Source organism: Cetorhinus maximus, chromosome 19 (assembly GCF_964194155.1).
Source record: "Cetorhinus maximus chromosome 19, sCetMax3.hap1.1, whole genome shotgun sequence".
Taxonomy (NCBI): domain Eukaryota; kingdom Metazoa; phylum Chordata; class Chondrichthyes; order Lamniformes; family Cetorhinidae; genus Cetorhinus; species Cetorhinus maximus.
In genome coordinates this window covers 50602614-50620503 of record NC_135897.1, presented here as the reverse complement: position 1 = coordinate 50620503, position 17890 = coordinate 50602614, and the positions used below count along the sequence as shown (strand labels likewise).

The 17890-nt window shown below is 45.5% G+C and overlaps 1 protein-coding gene across 6 annotated transcripts in view; it reads right to left on the bottom strand.

Moving 5' to 3' along the window:
- naaladl2 (N-acetylated alpha-linked acidic dipeptidase like 2) overlaps nucleotides 1-17890 on the bottom strand; it is a 955971-nt gene that overhangs the window by 591178 nt on the left and 346903 nt on the right. For all 6 annotated transcript variants that reach the window (XM_078563827.1, XM_078563831.1, XM_078563828.1 and 3 more), the window contains one exon: nucleotides 2629-3163. In XM_078563827.1, coding sequence (XP_078419953.1) covers nucleotides 2629-3163 — 535 coding nt within the window. The remainder of the gene's footprint in view (nucleotides 1-2628; nucleotides 3164-17890) is intronic.

Here is a 17890-nt window from a genome sequence, read left to right as displayed (position 1 = left end):
AAGTGTTTACCCAATCCTTGAATGATTTGTGCCTCTATATCATTAAAACACGACAGGTGGGAGGACGAATAGGGAGAAGACATCAAAATGGTAACATTTTAAAAGGAGCAGAGAGGCTTGGGGGTTCAGATATTATATGGGATGTTAAGTTTTATAAATAGGGGTGTAGAGCACAAAAGCAAAAAGGTAATGTAAATCAATGCATAGGCTGCACTTAGAATATTATGCCCAGGTTTGGATTCCATCCTTTTGCAAAGACATCAAAGACAAGGTTGGGGTACTGGAGAGGTTTTTTTGATACAAGGGATGAGAGGGTATCGTTATGAGAAACTGTTTTTCTATTATAACAAATAAGTTTAAAAGGTGATCTTAGAATTAGTGTTCGAAACGATGAAAGCTTCTGATAAAGAAAACAAGGAAAAATATTTCCTCTTGTTCGTGAGTCTGTAACCAAAGGGCATAAATGTAAGATCACCACGAAAGAACAAAGAAAGAAGTTAGAAATTTGAAAAAAAAACACAGGTTATTGGTACGCAGCAGTGAAAGCAGAATCTATAATGCTTTTAAAAGGGAAAGTGAATCAATATTTTAAAAAGAGAAATTCAAAAAGAATATGGGTAAAAGGTGGGGTACTGGGATAAAATGAATAATTCTTTCAGGCAGCCCACACAGCATAATGGCTGAGCTCCCTCCTCCTGTGCAATCAAATTCTACAATTCTACTCTGAATTTTTCCAACATACAGACTTATAGGAACAAAACCTTGACTACACCACCGCTTTGTATCAATACAACATTTGCATAACAACTTGGGTGTCAGGGTGCAGCTTTTCAACTTTAAAATTGAAAAGGTTTTACATTCTTCAGGCTTTGTATCAGGTGTGGTGCAACATTATTCCAGTGCAAAGTCAATTTCAGGAATTGTCAATAGAACCATAAAAAGTTACAGCACAGGAGGCGGCCATTCAGCCCATCATGTCTATGCCAGCCCGAGGACGCCCAGGTGCCCTTTCTAATCCCACCTTCCTGCATCTGGCCCAAAGCCCTGCAGCTTACAGCACTTAAGGTGCAGAGCCAGGTACTTTTTAAAAGAGTTTAGAGTTTCTGCCTCTACCACCAACTTGGGCAGCAAATTCCAGACACTCACTACCCTCTGCGTAAAAAAGTTCATCCTCATGTGGCCCCTACACCTTCTGCCACTTATCTTGAATCTATGTCACCTGGTTCTAGAATTCTCCACCAAGGGAAACAATTTTATCCTGTCCACTCTATCTATTCCCCTCTAGACAATTAAGCTGTCTTTGGCAATGTTCTGAGATCTGGACACCCACCTGAGCTCTTAAACATTAAAAATTTAAGAGGGACAATAGTTTTGAGTATGCATTCAGACTGTAGCTATTGATGCACGACAGTGTTATGTCGATTGTTTAATTTTTAAAAACACGGTAATTTGCCAGCAAAGCTGTTCTGTCCTGATGCATATTGAGACAAAGACAAAAGAAAATTCAAACAACATCTTCTGGGCCATAGAACAATACCACCATTGTCAAAATGTCAATATTCTGGGGATCACCAATAACTAGCCATATCAACAACATGATCACAAGGTCAGGACACAGGCTGTATAGGTAGGTTATTGCCAAACCTCTTCAATAATTTCTCGATCATTTACAAAGCTGAAGTCAGGAGTGATGCTCACTGATCACCTGATGATTGATTTAACTGCAACAATGCTCAAGAAGCTTGATACTATCAAGGACAGAGCAGTTTGATCGATTGGCGCCACTGTTAACATACCTAATGTCTTCCCCCTACACCACCACAGAACTGTGGATGTTGGACTACTTAGTATTTGCTATCTACAGAATGAACTGCAGCAACTCACTAAGCTTACTTTAACAGCACCTTCCAGTCCTGCAACCTCTATCATCAAGAAGGGCAAGAGCAAGAAGATCACAGAAACACCATTACTTCCAAGTTCCCTTCCAGTTACACATGATCCTGACTTTGGATATATATCTATTCTTTTGTTATTACTGGGGCAAAATCATGAGGCTTATTATGGGAGCACTATCACCACAGACACTGCAGTTTGTTCATGAAGGCCTACCTCTACCACTGACTCAGGATAACTAGGAATAGGAAATAAATCCAACTTGCCTGTGTCACCCACATTCCAAGATTACATAAAAACAAATCTTTAAAAATAACATGAAAATTTCATGGTCAGACTAAGTCACTGGCATGAATTACTCATAAATCTTTTTGAATCTGTTGCTAACCTGCTATTGTGACAGAGAAATTAAAAAGTCTCTGGCTATTATTTGAAAATTATTGTACAAACTTTTAATTTAATTTCAAAGACCATAACTTACTGGAAAATTTATTTATGAACAAAACTTAGTGTGTTCTTAAATATAACCTGCACAACTATCTTAACCTTTAAAAAAATCCTCAAATATAATCTCGAGCATAATTCACAAATAGGAACATAGGAGCATGAGTAAGCTTGTGCTTAAGTTAATAATGTTAACAATAAATGTGCCATATGAACAAACATTAACTTGGCTATCCCCTTTTTTAATTTTGGTATCAAAGTTGTCAAATGCAACATTGCATCTGCACTCACCTGAAAAAGTTCCTGATGCTGTAACCTTCAATTGCTTGAACAATATTCTGAAGGATGTTGCCATCATCAGATTCAGCAGTTGAAGACACAGGTGGTGTTGGTGTTGTTGCATTATTTGACAAAATATTTTTTGAGCTACTTTTCCGTCCATAGTAACCTATTAGAAAACCACAGATAAATATAATAAACCCTGCAACAAAGAGTTTTGCCATTTTAGAAAAGCTGCCCTGCAGGTTTTTTGGCCCTGGTCTTGTATGTGGCACATAATCAGACTCTTCTTCTAGACGTGCAAATCTTCCCCGGGGTGATGCTGAAGGCTGCATAAATTCGAAGTCAAGATCAGTGTTTCCAGCGGAGTTGCCCAAATGATGCTGACCCGAATTGTCTGTTTCAAAGCCATCAAATCCACTTTCTTCCAACTCCTTTTCCATATCCCACTCTAACTCCAGTGAAGTGACTGGAAGCTCTTCAGCGTCCTGATCTTGAGTGTGCACTCGAAATCTCTGGTCCACTTTCTGATAGGCCATTTCTGTGCCTGTATTCAAAAATTAAAATCAAAATCAACAAGGCATTTTCTTTAGCAAAGTCAGTGAGCAAGTTCCAGACATTATTTTCAATGCATTGGTGTAGCACTTGACCCATACAGGAAAGTAATTTGCATAATGTATGGTCTGAGTTTGCCAGCTATTTGAAGATATCCAGACTGTGTGGGGCAAAATAATTGACTCAATGAGAATAGGGTATTCACTCCCTCTCCCATTAAAATTTTGGAATAAACAAGTAATTCTCCTAAAGCAGATATTAACAATTTTACGTCACCTTTAGACTAAATTTTACTTTCAGATTTGGAACGAAAAGATGACTATTGGGCTAAAAATGCACTACCATCTCTTAAATACACCTGGACCAACCAAAAAGGCATATTGCACTATAATATATTCAACACAGGTTTTTCCTGCAATCTAGTGCAAACGACTGAATTCTTAAATACTGATGCAAATTTGTAATGATGCAGTGGACTGCTCCTGACAACATTCTAACCTTGAAAACCAACACTGCATATATTTATATAAATTACCAAGTAACAAGGAATGGGTTCCAGACTACAATCTAACTGCAGGATTCAGGTGACAAAAAATTGCATTCTGCATGTTTAGACTGAATTATTTCTGAAGCTCAAAGAGATATGTTATTCTATATCTACACATTATGGAGGTTGGAACTGTAACACAAATCTTAACCAATAGAAGAATGGAAGTAAAACAGAAAATGCTGGAAAAACTCAGCAGGTCTGGCATCATCCGAGGAGAGAGAAACAGAGTTAATGTTTCAGGTTGTGACCTTTCATCAGAGCTGTTTTGGAAGAATGGGGGTAATGTGCATTAAGTACTGACTTTTATAAATCTGCTCCATAGATGCCAAGAAGGACTTGAGAAATTAAGTTCTGAAATATGTTCATGTTTTGTTTAGGGCCTATGTGTACTTTTTTGGCTGAGACTGTCCAAATCATTGATCTTAAGAATTTTTAAACAGCCTATAAAGACAGAAGGTCTTAAATATGCTTTCCCCTAGCTGGATTTGATTCATATCTCCAAGAGCATCCAATGCTAATATGATACAAGTGATACAAGCCCAACATGACCACAGGTAATGCAAGATATACAGTAAACTTTGTGTTATCCGGCACTTTACCAACTGGAATTCTCTAGTAACCAGAATTTCTGACAGCTCAATTTTTTTCTAAAAGCCAATCACTTTCAGGGTCCAGATAATGCAGAAGCTGTTCTTAGATTTTACATTGAAATTATTAAATTATTGGGTCAGTTTTGGTTATTGTGCCTGAACAAAGATATACTGTACCTTGTCATGTTTCCAGAGTTAACTGGCATTCCCTGAGCATGCCAGATAACAAAGGTTTTACTGTACTCCATTTGTGTTAGAACTTGAAGAAAATATTTGAGCATGCTGTTCAGTTCCACAGTCTGAGGTTGCGGGGGCCAGAAAATCACAAATTGAAAAATAAAATAAAGCCAAAATAATTAATTAACTCACAAGACAGTTCTTTTGGTATATTATGCTATTAGCTCAACAGTTATGGGGCAGTTAAGGGTCATTTTGCTTTGCAAATGCTTTCACATTAAACCATGCCTCAGATCTTAATGTCACAGCTGCAGTACGTGCCTTACGATTTTGCAAGAACAGTAATGAAGATAAATCATGTTTTGCTGTTACACAAATGTTGCAGAAACAGAAGCCAAAAGAGAAACAATTCATTAAAATTATTTTCTTTGTTTTTCCCAAAAAAGCATATGCTTTTTAGCACCCTGTTCTTAAAAGTGAACAGAACAGAAATAGTAAACCTAAAAACGTCAACCAGATCAAAGAGGCAGAAACTGAAATAGCAGTGGAAGAAGTGACAGAGAATTTGGGAAAGCAAGTTTCAACTGAGAGAGATCCAGTTTCTCTTGGAGAAAGAACAAGAGCAATGCGGACAAGAAAGAAAAGTGACACAGATGGAGCCATGAGGCCATTAAGGAAGAGAAAGAGCATTGCCATGCTCACAAATTGGTAGAGAAAACCGCATCAGCTGCAAGTCAGATAGGTTTGGTTACAGGACTAAGCACCCATCATATGACTTAAGTGAACCTGATTCTAAATTTTGAAGGAGGAAAGGGGAATGATACCAAAAAAATTCATTTGAATTGTCACCTCAAATTAGGCTGAAAAAAAGATCGAGCTGACTTCTGACTTGATTGAACAGAAACATGCTTGCGACGTTTTTCATGTTAGTTCTGCCAATAAATTGAACTGTGATGTTGTAAATCCTGCTATTCTCTGGTCATAGGGCAGGATATTGAGTTTGGCGAGCGGGGGGGGCAGAACTCCTGACGTCACCCCGCGTAATCTCAATTTTCAGGTGAGCGGGTGCGCAGCCGAATCAGCTGTGCACTCGCCAACCTGTCAAGGGCCCAGTGAGGCCATTTAAAAACTAACTGAAGTACTTAAAGGACCTGCCTGTCCAAACTTAAAGTTGGTGGGCAGGCCGGGAACCCTGCTGGGCTTCAGAAAAACCATGAAACATCATCCATGGGCGGGATGAGGTTTCATGTAGGTTTTTTAAAAATTAATTAAAGTTTAATTAAAAGTGATGGACATGTCCCAACTCATGTGACAGTGTCATATGAGGGGACATGTCAGGGAAATTTTATTTGTCTATATTTCACACTTTTGAATTTGGCGCCGATCTCCCTGAGGCAGCACTTAGCCTCAGGGAGATGAGTGCACTCTTTTGCGCGCATGCGCAAAAAAGCGCACTCTCGGCTTAGGGAATTCCCCCCCCCCCCCGCCTGCACAGGGAGTGCATAGTGCTTCCTAGCGGACGTCACACTGGGGAGGCCATTCGCCCCATCGTGTCTGCACCGGCTCTCCAAATGAGCATTATGACCTAATACCATTGCCTTGCCTTTTCCCCTTACCCTTGCACATTGTTTCTATTCAAATAATCATCTAATGCCCTCTTGAATGCTTCGATTGAACCTGCCTCCACCACACTTCCAGGCAGTGCATTCAGACACAAAACACTCGTTGTTTGAAAATGTTTTATCTCACATCACATTTGCTTCGTTTGAAAATCACTTTAAATCTATGCCCTTCGTTCTTGATCTTTTCACAAGCGGGAACAGCTTTTCCCTATCTACTCTGTCTAGTCCCCTCATGATTTTGAACATCTCAATCAAATCTCCTCTTAGCCTTCTTCCCTCCAAGGAGAACAGTCCCAACCTGTCCAATCTATCCTCATAGCTGAAGTTTCTCATCCCTGGAACCATTCTTGTAAACCTCTTCTGCACTCTCCCCATCCCCGATGTGTTCACACCCTTCATTTAATGTGGCGCCACATAACGTTCCCCGTATATTTCCAAGAAACTAAAACTAGAAATTACCTCTTGATTACCATGCATCAATTATTTAAAACATCTACATTTTGGAAAATGACAGTGAAACTTTTATTGCTACAGTTCAGTATTCCACCTTTAACAATGTGAAAAGCTCTGACAGCACAGCAAAACTGAACAGTCATCATGCTACGAAACTGTTCTAATGTATCAATTCTTAAATAAAAATGAAGAACATCTTGCGCTCTATTACAGTGTAACATAAGCAGGAATTACTACTTTGCCTGAGCGAGTTGAGCTAACATATTGAACCGGAATCTCAACTTATTTGCGTTGAAACTATGGGCTGGATTTTAGGGGGTACCGTGTCGCCCGCACAACTGCCACCCTCCCCCTAGACTAAAAGTTGGCCAGATGGCCGCCCACAAAAAAGCTCGCTGACCCACAGCCATTTTACACTCAGCCTGGCATTAACTGGTTCAGGGTGAGATCCACCTACATCTGGGGAAGAAGTCCTACCTTAGAGACCTGCCGGCCAATCTGATTGGCCAGCAGCTCTGTAGTAGCCCCAACAGCATCAGGTTTGAGTGGTGGCCACTGCTGGGACTACAGTCAGGACCCAAAGAAGAGGAGGTTATCGAAGCCAGAATGAATGAAGTCCGGGGTATTAGTGGAGGCCTGGCTGGCAGACCCCGATGAGAGGGATGTGAGACCGGGTTTCAGAGGCCAGGATGGTTGAGAGAGGGTTGGAATGATCTAGGTGGGGGTGGGGGAGGGGTTGCCTCCAATGGGCACTAGGGACCCAGCCCCAAAGGAGGTCGCCCCTCTTCTTTTCTTGGGCGAGCTGCTACCAGACAAGTTGCCAGGCAAACTGTTTGACTTGGGCCTAACCCTGCCATAGTTAAAAATAGTAGTGGGCTGGGATGAGGCACTTAATTGGCCACTTTAGGGCCTCAATAGGCCCAAGGGTGAGCAGGCCATCAGTTGCCTCAATCGCATCCCGTAAAATGGGAGACAGGTCGGGGGGGGGGCAAGAAGGCAGTGGGCAACTACCTGATGCATTTTACCTTCTGCCTTCAAACGTGCTGGCAGAGGGCCATAAAATCAAGTCCTTTTTTTTATGTCTTCGATAAACCCAATTTTGTTCAAAGCTTTGTTGGCTGACGAGTTTTTAAAAAAACTTTTGATTATTAAAAACAGATCATCTGCTTCTGTTTCTCTTTGTGGGCGGAATTTATTGAGGGCAGTGGGGGCAGAGGAGGGATCTGACATTGATCACCAAGATTGACAAAACCCCGCAGCTCCGATCTCCAGGAGCCGTAAGAGGATTAAATCCCTCACTGGCAGTAGAAACCCTGCTGCTGGAGCTCCTGCTTCCACAGGGGACATTTAATTGCTGCACTTCCCCAGTAGGTTGGAGATCCCGCCCCCAAGAGCTGTCAGCCAATCAGAGGCTGGAAGCCCTCCAACACCAGCAACGCCACCAGGAGTGGTGGCCGCTGTCCGTAACTGCTAGGCACTTAGGCCTTCACCAGGGTTTATCGTTAAATCCCTGGAGAAACGTAAGTGAGAGGGGGGGTGGGGTCGTGGGGAAAGGGTCACCAGTGAGTTGGGTAGGGGGCGCCTAGGAAAATATAGGGGGTGAGAGAGTATGACTGGTGAGAGGGGGTGGGTAGGGGTTTCTCTGCATGTGTGGAGGGGTATGGTGAAAGTAGTAAACAAAAAGATGGGATGGGGGGTATGGTGAAAGAAGTAAACAAAAAATTAAATTGAAGGATTTAATGTCATCTTGTCAGAGATTTTCGCCTTGCCTGTCAAAAAATTTCAACATACAAAACACAACCTGAAGGCAGTAGCAGCCAGGCAAGCATGTCCTAATTTTACAAAGTAGAGGAATAATTTCAAAGGCCTTTACAAACAATGAATAGCGTTGTTGAAACAGTTCAAAGGGATGGTTATGAAGATTACAGTGGGCTCAAACTGCCCACTTTCATCGTCAGTACCTCATAATTAGCCCATTCACAAAGCAGTATTTCTGTTTTGAGATTTGGAATCTGAGACGACAATTCCCCTGTGTCCCATTCAGTGAGATGGCTTCTTGCCTAAGTTGCAGAAAATGCACTTGCACAAAAGTAACCAAAATGTAAATGTCAGACAATGTACAAAAAGTCAAACTCCATTCACAAATATCAGAATAGTTTTATATGGCTTACCTAATTTTGTAAGAATGAAAAAAAAGACTTGCATTTATATAGCACCTTTGATAACCACTGGACATACCAAATGCTTTACAGCCAATGAAGTCCCAAATGCTTTACAGCCAATTAAGTACTTTTTGAAGTGTAGTCACTGTTATAATGTAGGTAACACAGCTGGCAATTTGCACACAGCAAATTCCTAAAACAGCAATGCGATAATGACCAGATAATTTGTTTTATTTGTGACATTGATTGAAGGATATATATTGGCCAGAACACTGGGGATACCTCTTCTAAATAGTGTCATGGGATCTCTTATGCCCACCTGAAAGAACAGATGGGGCCTCAGTTTTACTTCTCATTTGAAAGACAGTGCAGCCGACAGTGCAGCACTCCCTCAATACTGCACGAATGCGTCAGCCTAGATTTTATTGTTGAAGACTTGGAGTGGGACTTGAATCCACAACCTTCTGACTCAGAGGCAGGAATGCTACCAACTGAGCAATGGATGATACACAAAATGTGGCAAAATATCTGTTGGCAAATAGTAAACGTTATTTCTTTTTTACCTGAAACCCTTATTCCTGATCCATCTATTTGGTTTGGTAATCATTCAAACAAGTTAATTATTTGCAAAAAAGCAAGTGTGGACAGTGGCAAAGACCGAATTGTGAATGGATACCTGTGTAGCACAAATAATATGGAACACAGGAAATAGTTGTATGAGCGAGAAACAAGAAGTTTCTTGCCAATAGAGATGACTAGGGTTGCGTAGTTTAATGCTGTCCTCAGTTTATAAACAGAAGATAATTTACACTGCCCCTTTAAACATGTTTGGAAAATAGCTGATTTCAAGACACCTATTCGATACATTTATTGAGCTGGACTTTAAAACCAAAAAATAGTGGGTGGAATTGTCCCAGATTTGCACAACGCGCAGTAACGGGTGTGAAAAAAGGCGTTTTACTCACTGGCCGCAATGACAGGTTTTCAAATGTATCATCCACTTCCTGGCCTGTCCCATCTCATTAACAAAACATTCAAATCTGGATCGCTGCTGGGCAGGCTCGGGTTTGCCCACCCACGCTGTGAATTCAGCGCTTCCTCGCTTTGGCCGCCATATTTGAAGCACAGCCTACTTCATGTCTACAGACCAGGACTGCTCCAGGCGACAGATGGCCCTGAAAGCCAGGAAGACCGCAGCCCTCAAATGTAGTGACGCCTCACTGGAGCACCTTTTGGAAGCCATTGAGGCCCGCCACAATGTCCTCTGCCCCTGTTCTAGTCGCAAGAGAGTCCATCAGAATCACCAATCCGGCCTGGGAGGCAGTGGCAGCGATGGTCAACGCCACCAGGGCACAGGGGAGGACAACCATCCAGTGCAGGAAGAGGATGAATGCTCTCATCCATTCCGTCAGAATAAGTCAACCATGTCATCACTCTCAACACATACTCCCAAACCTATCACACATCCATGGGATCTCACACCTCAAGGGACAACACCACTAACTCTCACACATACCCTTACATCTCCATCCGGTCCATATCCTCTGGAGCTCACTTCCTCATCCCGTCCATGGCTCTGCTCACCACACAAACATTCCATGCAGTGTCGTGTGTCCTGCTCACACTCTCTCCATCTGTTTCCATGCAGAAGAAGCTGGCACACAACAACAGGGAGAGGTCCCAGACCAGAGTGGAGTGGCCAATGTTAGGTCCCTCACTCACTTTGAGGAGCGTGCCATCACACTGACTGGTGAGGATGTGGACCTGCTGAGGCGACGGTGAGGTCGGCAGCAAACACCCTCGTGAGGATCCTGCACCACATCATCCCTCTCTCAACACAACTGTGAGTGCTCTCTCTTCTGCTTTTGACTCTGCTGCCATGCACTAATTTACTCTATTTTGGCTCACAGGGACCTCTGCCAAGCAACCAATGCCCTCAGCCAGCCAGTCCCTCAGCTCCATTCACGTCCTCACCTCAGGCAAGATGACAACTGCTCCATTGAAGACCTGGAAATAAGTTGCCTGGAAGACCCGTCACTCACACACACCCTGCACCAGTGCAGAGACACACATCTCAGTGGGACCTACATCTAGAACAGGCTCGGAAATCTGGTGGGCACTGCATGGACACGTGTCTGCAGCTGGAGGAGGCAGATTCAGCCAAGCTCCCCGGTACTCGGAGGACTGCTCGGGAAGAGACATCTGTGAGGTCGGAGTCAGATGCCGAGTCTCTGGATTTGGCCTTCGAGCTCGTCCTGGAAAGTCAGTAGAAGGTGGGGGAACATCACACAAAGCCATTGAAAGCCCTCAACAGAGTTGCACATGAGTCAGAGGAATGCACCCGCCTTCTCTCTGATGAAGTCGTGCCCACATGTTTGCGCATGGAGGTCTCCATGGCAAGGATTACAGACGCCATGGGGACCCTGGTCCAACGGAATATGGAAATGCGCAGACCTGCACTCCATCGCAGTAGCTACGGGTGAGTTCCTGCAGTGGCAATGAGAGAAGGAAAAGGGGCACCTCAATGACCCCCTGGTGCTCCTTGCTCCTTCCCCTCAAGAAGTCAGGTCAGGGCCCTCAGGCACCCAAAGGGAGGAAGAGCAGCAGCTGGACACCCCTGGATCATCCACTCAGGAATCTCAGAGGCTGTCCACTCCCTCTGAGTCCCTTTCGCTTGTGACCACCTCAACCTCATCCTCTATCACCGCAGAGGGAGCAGCCGGCCCACAGGACGACAGGCAAAGCAAGCCGGGGTCCTCAAGACCTCAGCTCTCCAGAGGACGCATGCCGAAGTCATCAGCAGCAATAGGGCCAACCATTACAGAGGCTGTCTCCACCCCTGCTGCGGACGTTAGGGTAGCACCTAGAAGAAGTGGTGGGCCTAGAAAAATTAAAAAATTCTGATCACAAGTGGTTGCATGAGTGAGCATGTTTTGTCACTTAATAATCTGAAAATGTATTCACTTTCATTGAATAAAGTGTAATGTAATCTTTCAGCTTCATTGACAGGTTTCACGAGTCCTTCCCCTGCATCATCCCAACTCACTAGCACTTCGGCTGCATGCAGCCGGACCACGAGGGATTCTGGAAGGAGAAGTGTGTGCATGTGGCAAGGCCTTTCGGAGCCTCATGCAAGCACTCACTCAAGCAGGCGCAGCCTTCATCCATCATACATCTCAATGTCCTGAGCATTTTCAATGCTGCTTCCTGGGGTTTCCTTTCAGTTGTCCATCTGACCTACATCTCCACCCACCCACTGATCACACCCCCATGCAGCACCTGTGCCTGTCCAATATGAGGCTCTGCTCACTTTCAAATTGCACATCATGGTTGTGGTGATGTTCTTGCTAAGCAGCAACGTCCTTTCCCCTGCCCCAGTCACCCATATCCTTTCCCCTATCACTGTCAACCCCCCGGCATCACCTTCTACCTCCCCACCGTCACCTACTAACCCAAATCCATGTCGTTCCAGGTGGTCCAGGTGAACGTGCACATTCCCCACCTTCCGGAGAACCCCACCCACATCCATGTTGACCTCCCTGACGTCCTCCTTCCCTTTCCCATGGTCAGTGTTTGCCTCCCTGTCCCCACCAACCACCCTTGCCACCCCTCCTACTGTTACTGACACATCCTCACCCTCCCATCCTCTGGGATCCCTCTGACACTCACCATTCCCTCCTACCATGCCCACCCTCAGTTCGCTCCCCAGGAGGCAGTCATTGGCTCCACAGGCCCCTCCCTTGCATCCCCTCCTCCATCCCTTACTCCCTGCTCCACCCTAATTGCCTCTTCCCCGGAACACCTTCCCCCCTCCAAACTCCTTCCTACCCCCCAGACAACTTTCTCCCTGCAATCTCCCTCCTCCCGCGGACATCTTCCCCTCTCCGAACTTCCTCCCTTACACCAGCTCCCCACATGCTGCATTCTCCCAGGTACTCTCTCCTCCCCTCTGACACCTTCATTCCCCCCTTCCAAACACATCCCCAACACCTTTGTTCCCCACCCCACCCCCACCACCCCCCCGCCAGACACCTTCATCACCCCCCGCAAACCTCACCACCACCTCCCAACACCTTCGTTCCCCCACCTAACATCACCCAGCTGACACCTTCATCCTCCCCCAAAACCTCACCACCCCCATGACACCTTCGTACCCTCCTCCCAACCTCACCACTCTCCCCACTGGTACACTCCCTAGGGTCGGGTAGCTGTAGGGCTCCAGCATCATCATCCCCTCAAGAGGTCTGCGATCTGAGTGAAGCCCTAAAGTTAAGTCCCAACTTCTGCATGTCATGCTTGTCCAGAGATGTCTGGGCCGGCTTGTTTTCCTGCCGGTGTAACGATAAATCGGGCATGGGGAGACAGTTCCAGTCGGGCCTTACTTTGCATTCCATTAGCAGGATGCAAATAGAGTTCATGTCGGCCTCCAGCGGGATTCGCATTCCACCATGGTGGACACCATCCGACGATCCCACTGTGATTTCAAGCCGGTGTGAAACAGATTTCAGCCCCCATGCCGAATTCTCCCACCCTGCCCATCATGACACCCACCGCCAACAGGACCAGATGATCCCGCCCAGAGAGTTAGGGTCTGCCCCTCCCCAAATTCCTTCCACATCAAATCTCCACCCCGTTACAAAGACCCCCGGGGTCAGGGATCAGACACCACCCCCTCCCACCACTATCTCCTTGGTTTTGGGCCTACCTCGTCCCAAGGTCTGCTCCAGAATCCTCCCCTCCCAACTGGAAACCAAGTCTGTTAATGACAAAAGACACACACTGTGGAGTTAACCCACTACAGCATGCAGGGAAACCCAGACTTATGGGTTTCCCATCTGAAACTCTGTCCATCTTGCTGATGTAACCATGTCCTGTTAATATTCAGGCCAAAGGTTACTGAGGTATGTGTTTCTTTTTATATAGACAAATAGCTGCAAGCACAGAAACCATGATAATAGCTACTAGTTGCTATACAGTGAAAATGCAGAAGGAATGTTAATGAAAGATGCAAAAGGGCCAAATGAAATTCAGGATACACAAATGCCTTGATGCAGAAATGTGGGACTGAATAACACAGCGAGGCATAGAATGCTCAAAGTTCTAGATAATACTAATGAGTAAAATTATATCGCTCATTATGAAATATCTTGCAATTTTTGCCTGCCTCTGATGCAAAAAAAAATCATATCCCACAATTGCTAGAAGAGATGTACAGCTATTTATTATTCTGATGGCCATGTGTTTTGGGGGAAGAAAAATAATGGCCTGTAACTTCTAAGCTCCCCAGCGTCGCATTTAGGGGGTACCCGAAAGATGCGCTAGGGAATCCCTCTGGCAAGTTCCCAGGTAAGGATATGCACAGCTATTGCCCAGAAGTGCACACTTCCTCTGGACAATTGCGCTGTGCTGGGAACCATCCAATAATACGATTTAAATTGCAAACTTTGGATGGTTCTGACGGGGTTATACCAATAGTTACCCGGAAAAGGTTAGAAGAATTAAAAACTCTTCTAAATTCTGAGTAACTATTGTAAAGACCCAGACCGACCCCACGGACCCCCCCGACCGCCCCACCCTCCCCCCAACAGGATCCCCCCCCACTAAACCTCCAACTCTGCCCACCTACACCTACCCCCCCAACCTCGGACCCCCCGACAACCTTGGACACCCCCAAACATCCCCAACCTCAGCCCAACTCCCAGACTTCTGGCACCACCTCCCCAGACCTCGGGCCACCACCCCCCTCAACCCTCACCCCCAAACCTCGGACCGCCCCCCCACCACACCACCCCCCCTGGACCACCCCCTTCACCCTTCAATCCCCGGACCACCACCAACCCCCCAAACCCCTGGACCACCAACTCCTCCCAACCTCCAGACCACCACCCACCTCAACCTCCAGACCACCAACATCGACCCCTCCCTCAACCCCTGGACCAACCCCCGGACCACCACCCCACTCAACCTCCAGACCACCAACATCGACCCCTCCTCAACCCCGGACCAACCCCTGGACCACCACCCCACCCCCTTGACCTTCGGACCATCACCTCCCCCTCCACCCCCACACTAAAATTATTTTGTTTAAACTGTGAACCTGCGGCTTCATTCTTTTAGTCAATACTTGGGTTTTTGGATTCTAATAAATTAGACACATTAATGGTCTCTACCAAGATCATAACACCAGAGCAAGTTATTAAAGATTCACAAAGACAAAAGATTAAAGTAAATTCCTCAGGGTAGAATCACGCAGATGTTTATGCAGGATGTACTTTGAAAGTTAATTTTCAATAAAAATCTATGCTTATTTAACAGAGGCATTCTAAAGTAAGCTTCAGTAACTATGGGCTGGATTTTGTCCTACCATCACTGCATCCCTGGCAGGTCCAAGAGAAGTCAGGAATCTGGTTTGGGATGTGGCTGCCTGATCATGATCACATGACTACAAGCTCATGAATATGGGTGATGAGGACTTGCCACCAGTTCATGTGGCGAGGGTGGTGGCTCTGATATCAGGAAACCCTTGCAGGAGAAAGCACCATATTTAAAAGGCAGAAAGCCCTGTTTAAAACCTGAAAATTTGGATATAGTTTTTCTGAGGGGGGAATTGCAACAGAGCTGTCAGATGTGTGAATATTAAAACAGAAAACTTGGAGGGTCCAGTTCGAAGAAATCTCCATCTCTACAAATGTTCAGTTCAGTGGCTGTTTTTGGGGATGTGCATCACCCTACGATTCAGCGGGAGCTTACTGTGTGTCCTACTCTAGGCAGTTTGGGATCACAGAGAGATTCTATTTCCAGATGAAGTCTTTTCACGGCATGACCTCTGCCATGTCTCAGGTAAGAAAGTACATTGCTTCTCCCATGGAGAGGGTGGCGACCACCATGGAGAGGCAGGCCCGGAGACCACACAATGGATACCTGGTGTCAGCATGACTCTGCAGGCTATCGCTGGCGCCATGAGCTCACTGCAGCACTGGGCCGGTAAGAGGACCCAGCGGACACCCCTCCAGGTGCACCTCAGGCAACGGGAAGCAAGGCCGAGGAGCCTGGGGAGATGCAGCCCAACAGATTTAAGGGCTCTTCTCAAGGCACTCCGAGTGTTGTCAGAAGCTCCCCAGCCCCTCCGCCAGTGACCCAAACATCTCCTGTAGCAGTGGCCACAAAGGACTCTCCTGCTCTGGTGCAGGACAGGCTTATTTGTCCTGGCTCATCCAAGCTTAGGGCTGCCAGAGAGTGCCTGCCACAGAAATCAATGCCACAGGGCAGAGAGAGCAGCAGCCTGCTCCCACCACATTCGTAGAAACTGGGGATGCGTGGTACAACATGCAGAAGTGTTTCAAAAAGTTCACTTTCATGGAGTAAGGTAGCACTGGTGTTTATACTATTATTTTAAGAAGTGCTAGTGTCACATTAAAATGTTGTTGTGCTTTATTATGCATGTTTTTTTCATATCAGTCTCATGATGTTTCCCCTTTAGACATGTATGATGTTTAATATCATGTGTTTAAGGGACACTGGCTGCTTGCTCACAGATTGAGATGCAGGCCTCTATGTGACGACCAAGGAAAGTTGTGAGCTCTTAGATGCAACAATATTTGCCATCCATAGAAAACTGATAAGGTTGTTGATTTTATGCTGCTTAATGGTGATCAGGTGGTTAGAAGCAGCTCAATATGAGGTGGTTCCTTGCCTCCTGCTCACCAAATTCCATGGCTTAGAGACCAGTAGCAGCCCACTGATGTGGATCCCCTACCATGTCACTCTCTACTTCACCATCCTCTTTGACAAATGAGGCTTCTGCCTCCTTCTTCCTCAGGCTGATGTTGTCACCTCTCTGCATGGTGCTGTTATGCAGTGCACAGCACACAATGACTGGGTCATACGAGAGCAACCCCAGAATGATCGAGGCAGCAGAAGCACATCTTCAGCAGACCAACCGCTTGCTCTATATGAACATATATATGAACATATGAATTAGGGGCAGGAGTAGGCCATTCGGCCCCTCAAGCCTACTTCACCATTCGATAAGATCATGGCTGCTCTGATCATAGCCTCAACTTCATGTTCTGCCTACACCCAATAACCTTTCCCTTGTTCGTCAAGAATCTATGTAACTCTGCCTTAAAAATATTCATTGACCCTGCCTCATCTCTGTCTGGGGAAGATAGTTCCAAAGGTTCATGACCCTCAGAGATAAGATTTCTTCTCATCTCCGTCTTAAATGGTAGACTCCTTATTTTTAAACTATATCCCCTAATTCTGACCTCTCCCACAAGAGAAAACATCCTTTCAGCATCCACCATCAAGTCCCCTCAGGATCTTATATGTTTCAATAAGATCACCTCTCAATCTTCTAAACTCCAATGGATACAGGCCCAGCCCAACCAACCTTTCCTCCTAAGATAACTCCCCCATCCCAGTTATCAGTCGAGTGAACCTTTTCTGAACTGCTTCTGAACTGCAATGATGTTCCTTGCCACACCGTGATTGGCACTGACCCTCTCTTCTGCCTCACTGTGAGTGTTTCTGACAGGCATCATCAGCCATGTCCGATGTCATCTAGGATCCATCCCTTGATTTGTGGTCTTAGTACACACAAGTGCAGCACCTCTAAGTGTCAAAGCACGTAGGCAACGTGGCTGCTGCCAGGATAGCGAGCACACACATGCATGATTTACTTCTTGTGGTCACACTGCACGCTGAGCGAATAGAATCCCTTTCTGATAAAAACACGGCTGGCTGCTCAAACGATGCCTTAATGACAACATGGCTGAAGTCTACCATGGCACAAACACACAGAAAACTGGCAATGGCTGTTGATCCCATTGTCCTCTACGCCTGGCTGTCCTCGTCCATCGGAATCTTATAAATTCTCCAATCCTCTCGTACAGTGCAATTGTCACTACTTTGTTGCAGTGGCAAGTGGCTGTTTGGGAGATGCTGCAGATGTCCCCTGAAAGCAACCGGCCACAGAGAAGTTAAGCAGCAGTAATCTTCAAACTCACTGACAGAATATCTACTGCATCACTATGGACGCAGGTCATCCTGCATTACCATAATTCTGTGACCGTCCCCCTGGAGAGGTGTAATCTCTTCAGACATTGTCTCTCTGACATTTGGAGGTGCTTTATCATGTTCCTGTAAACTCCTGGATGCACCAGC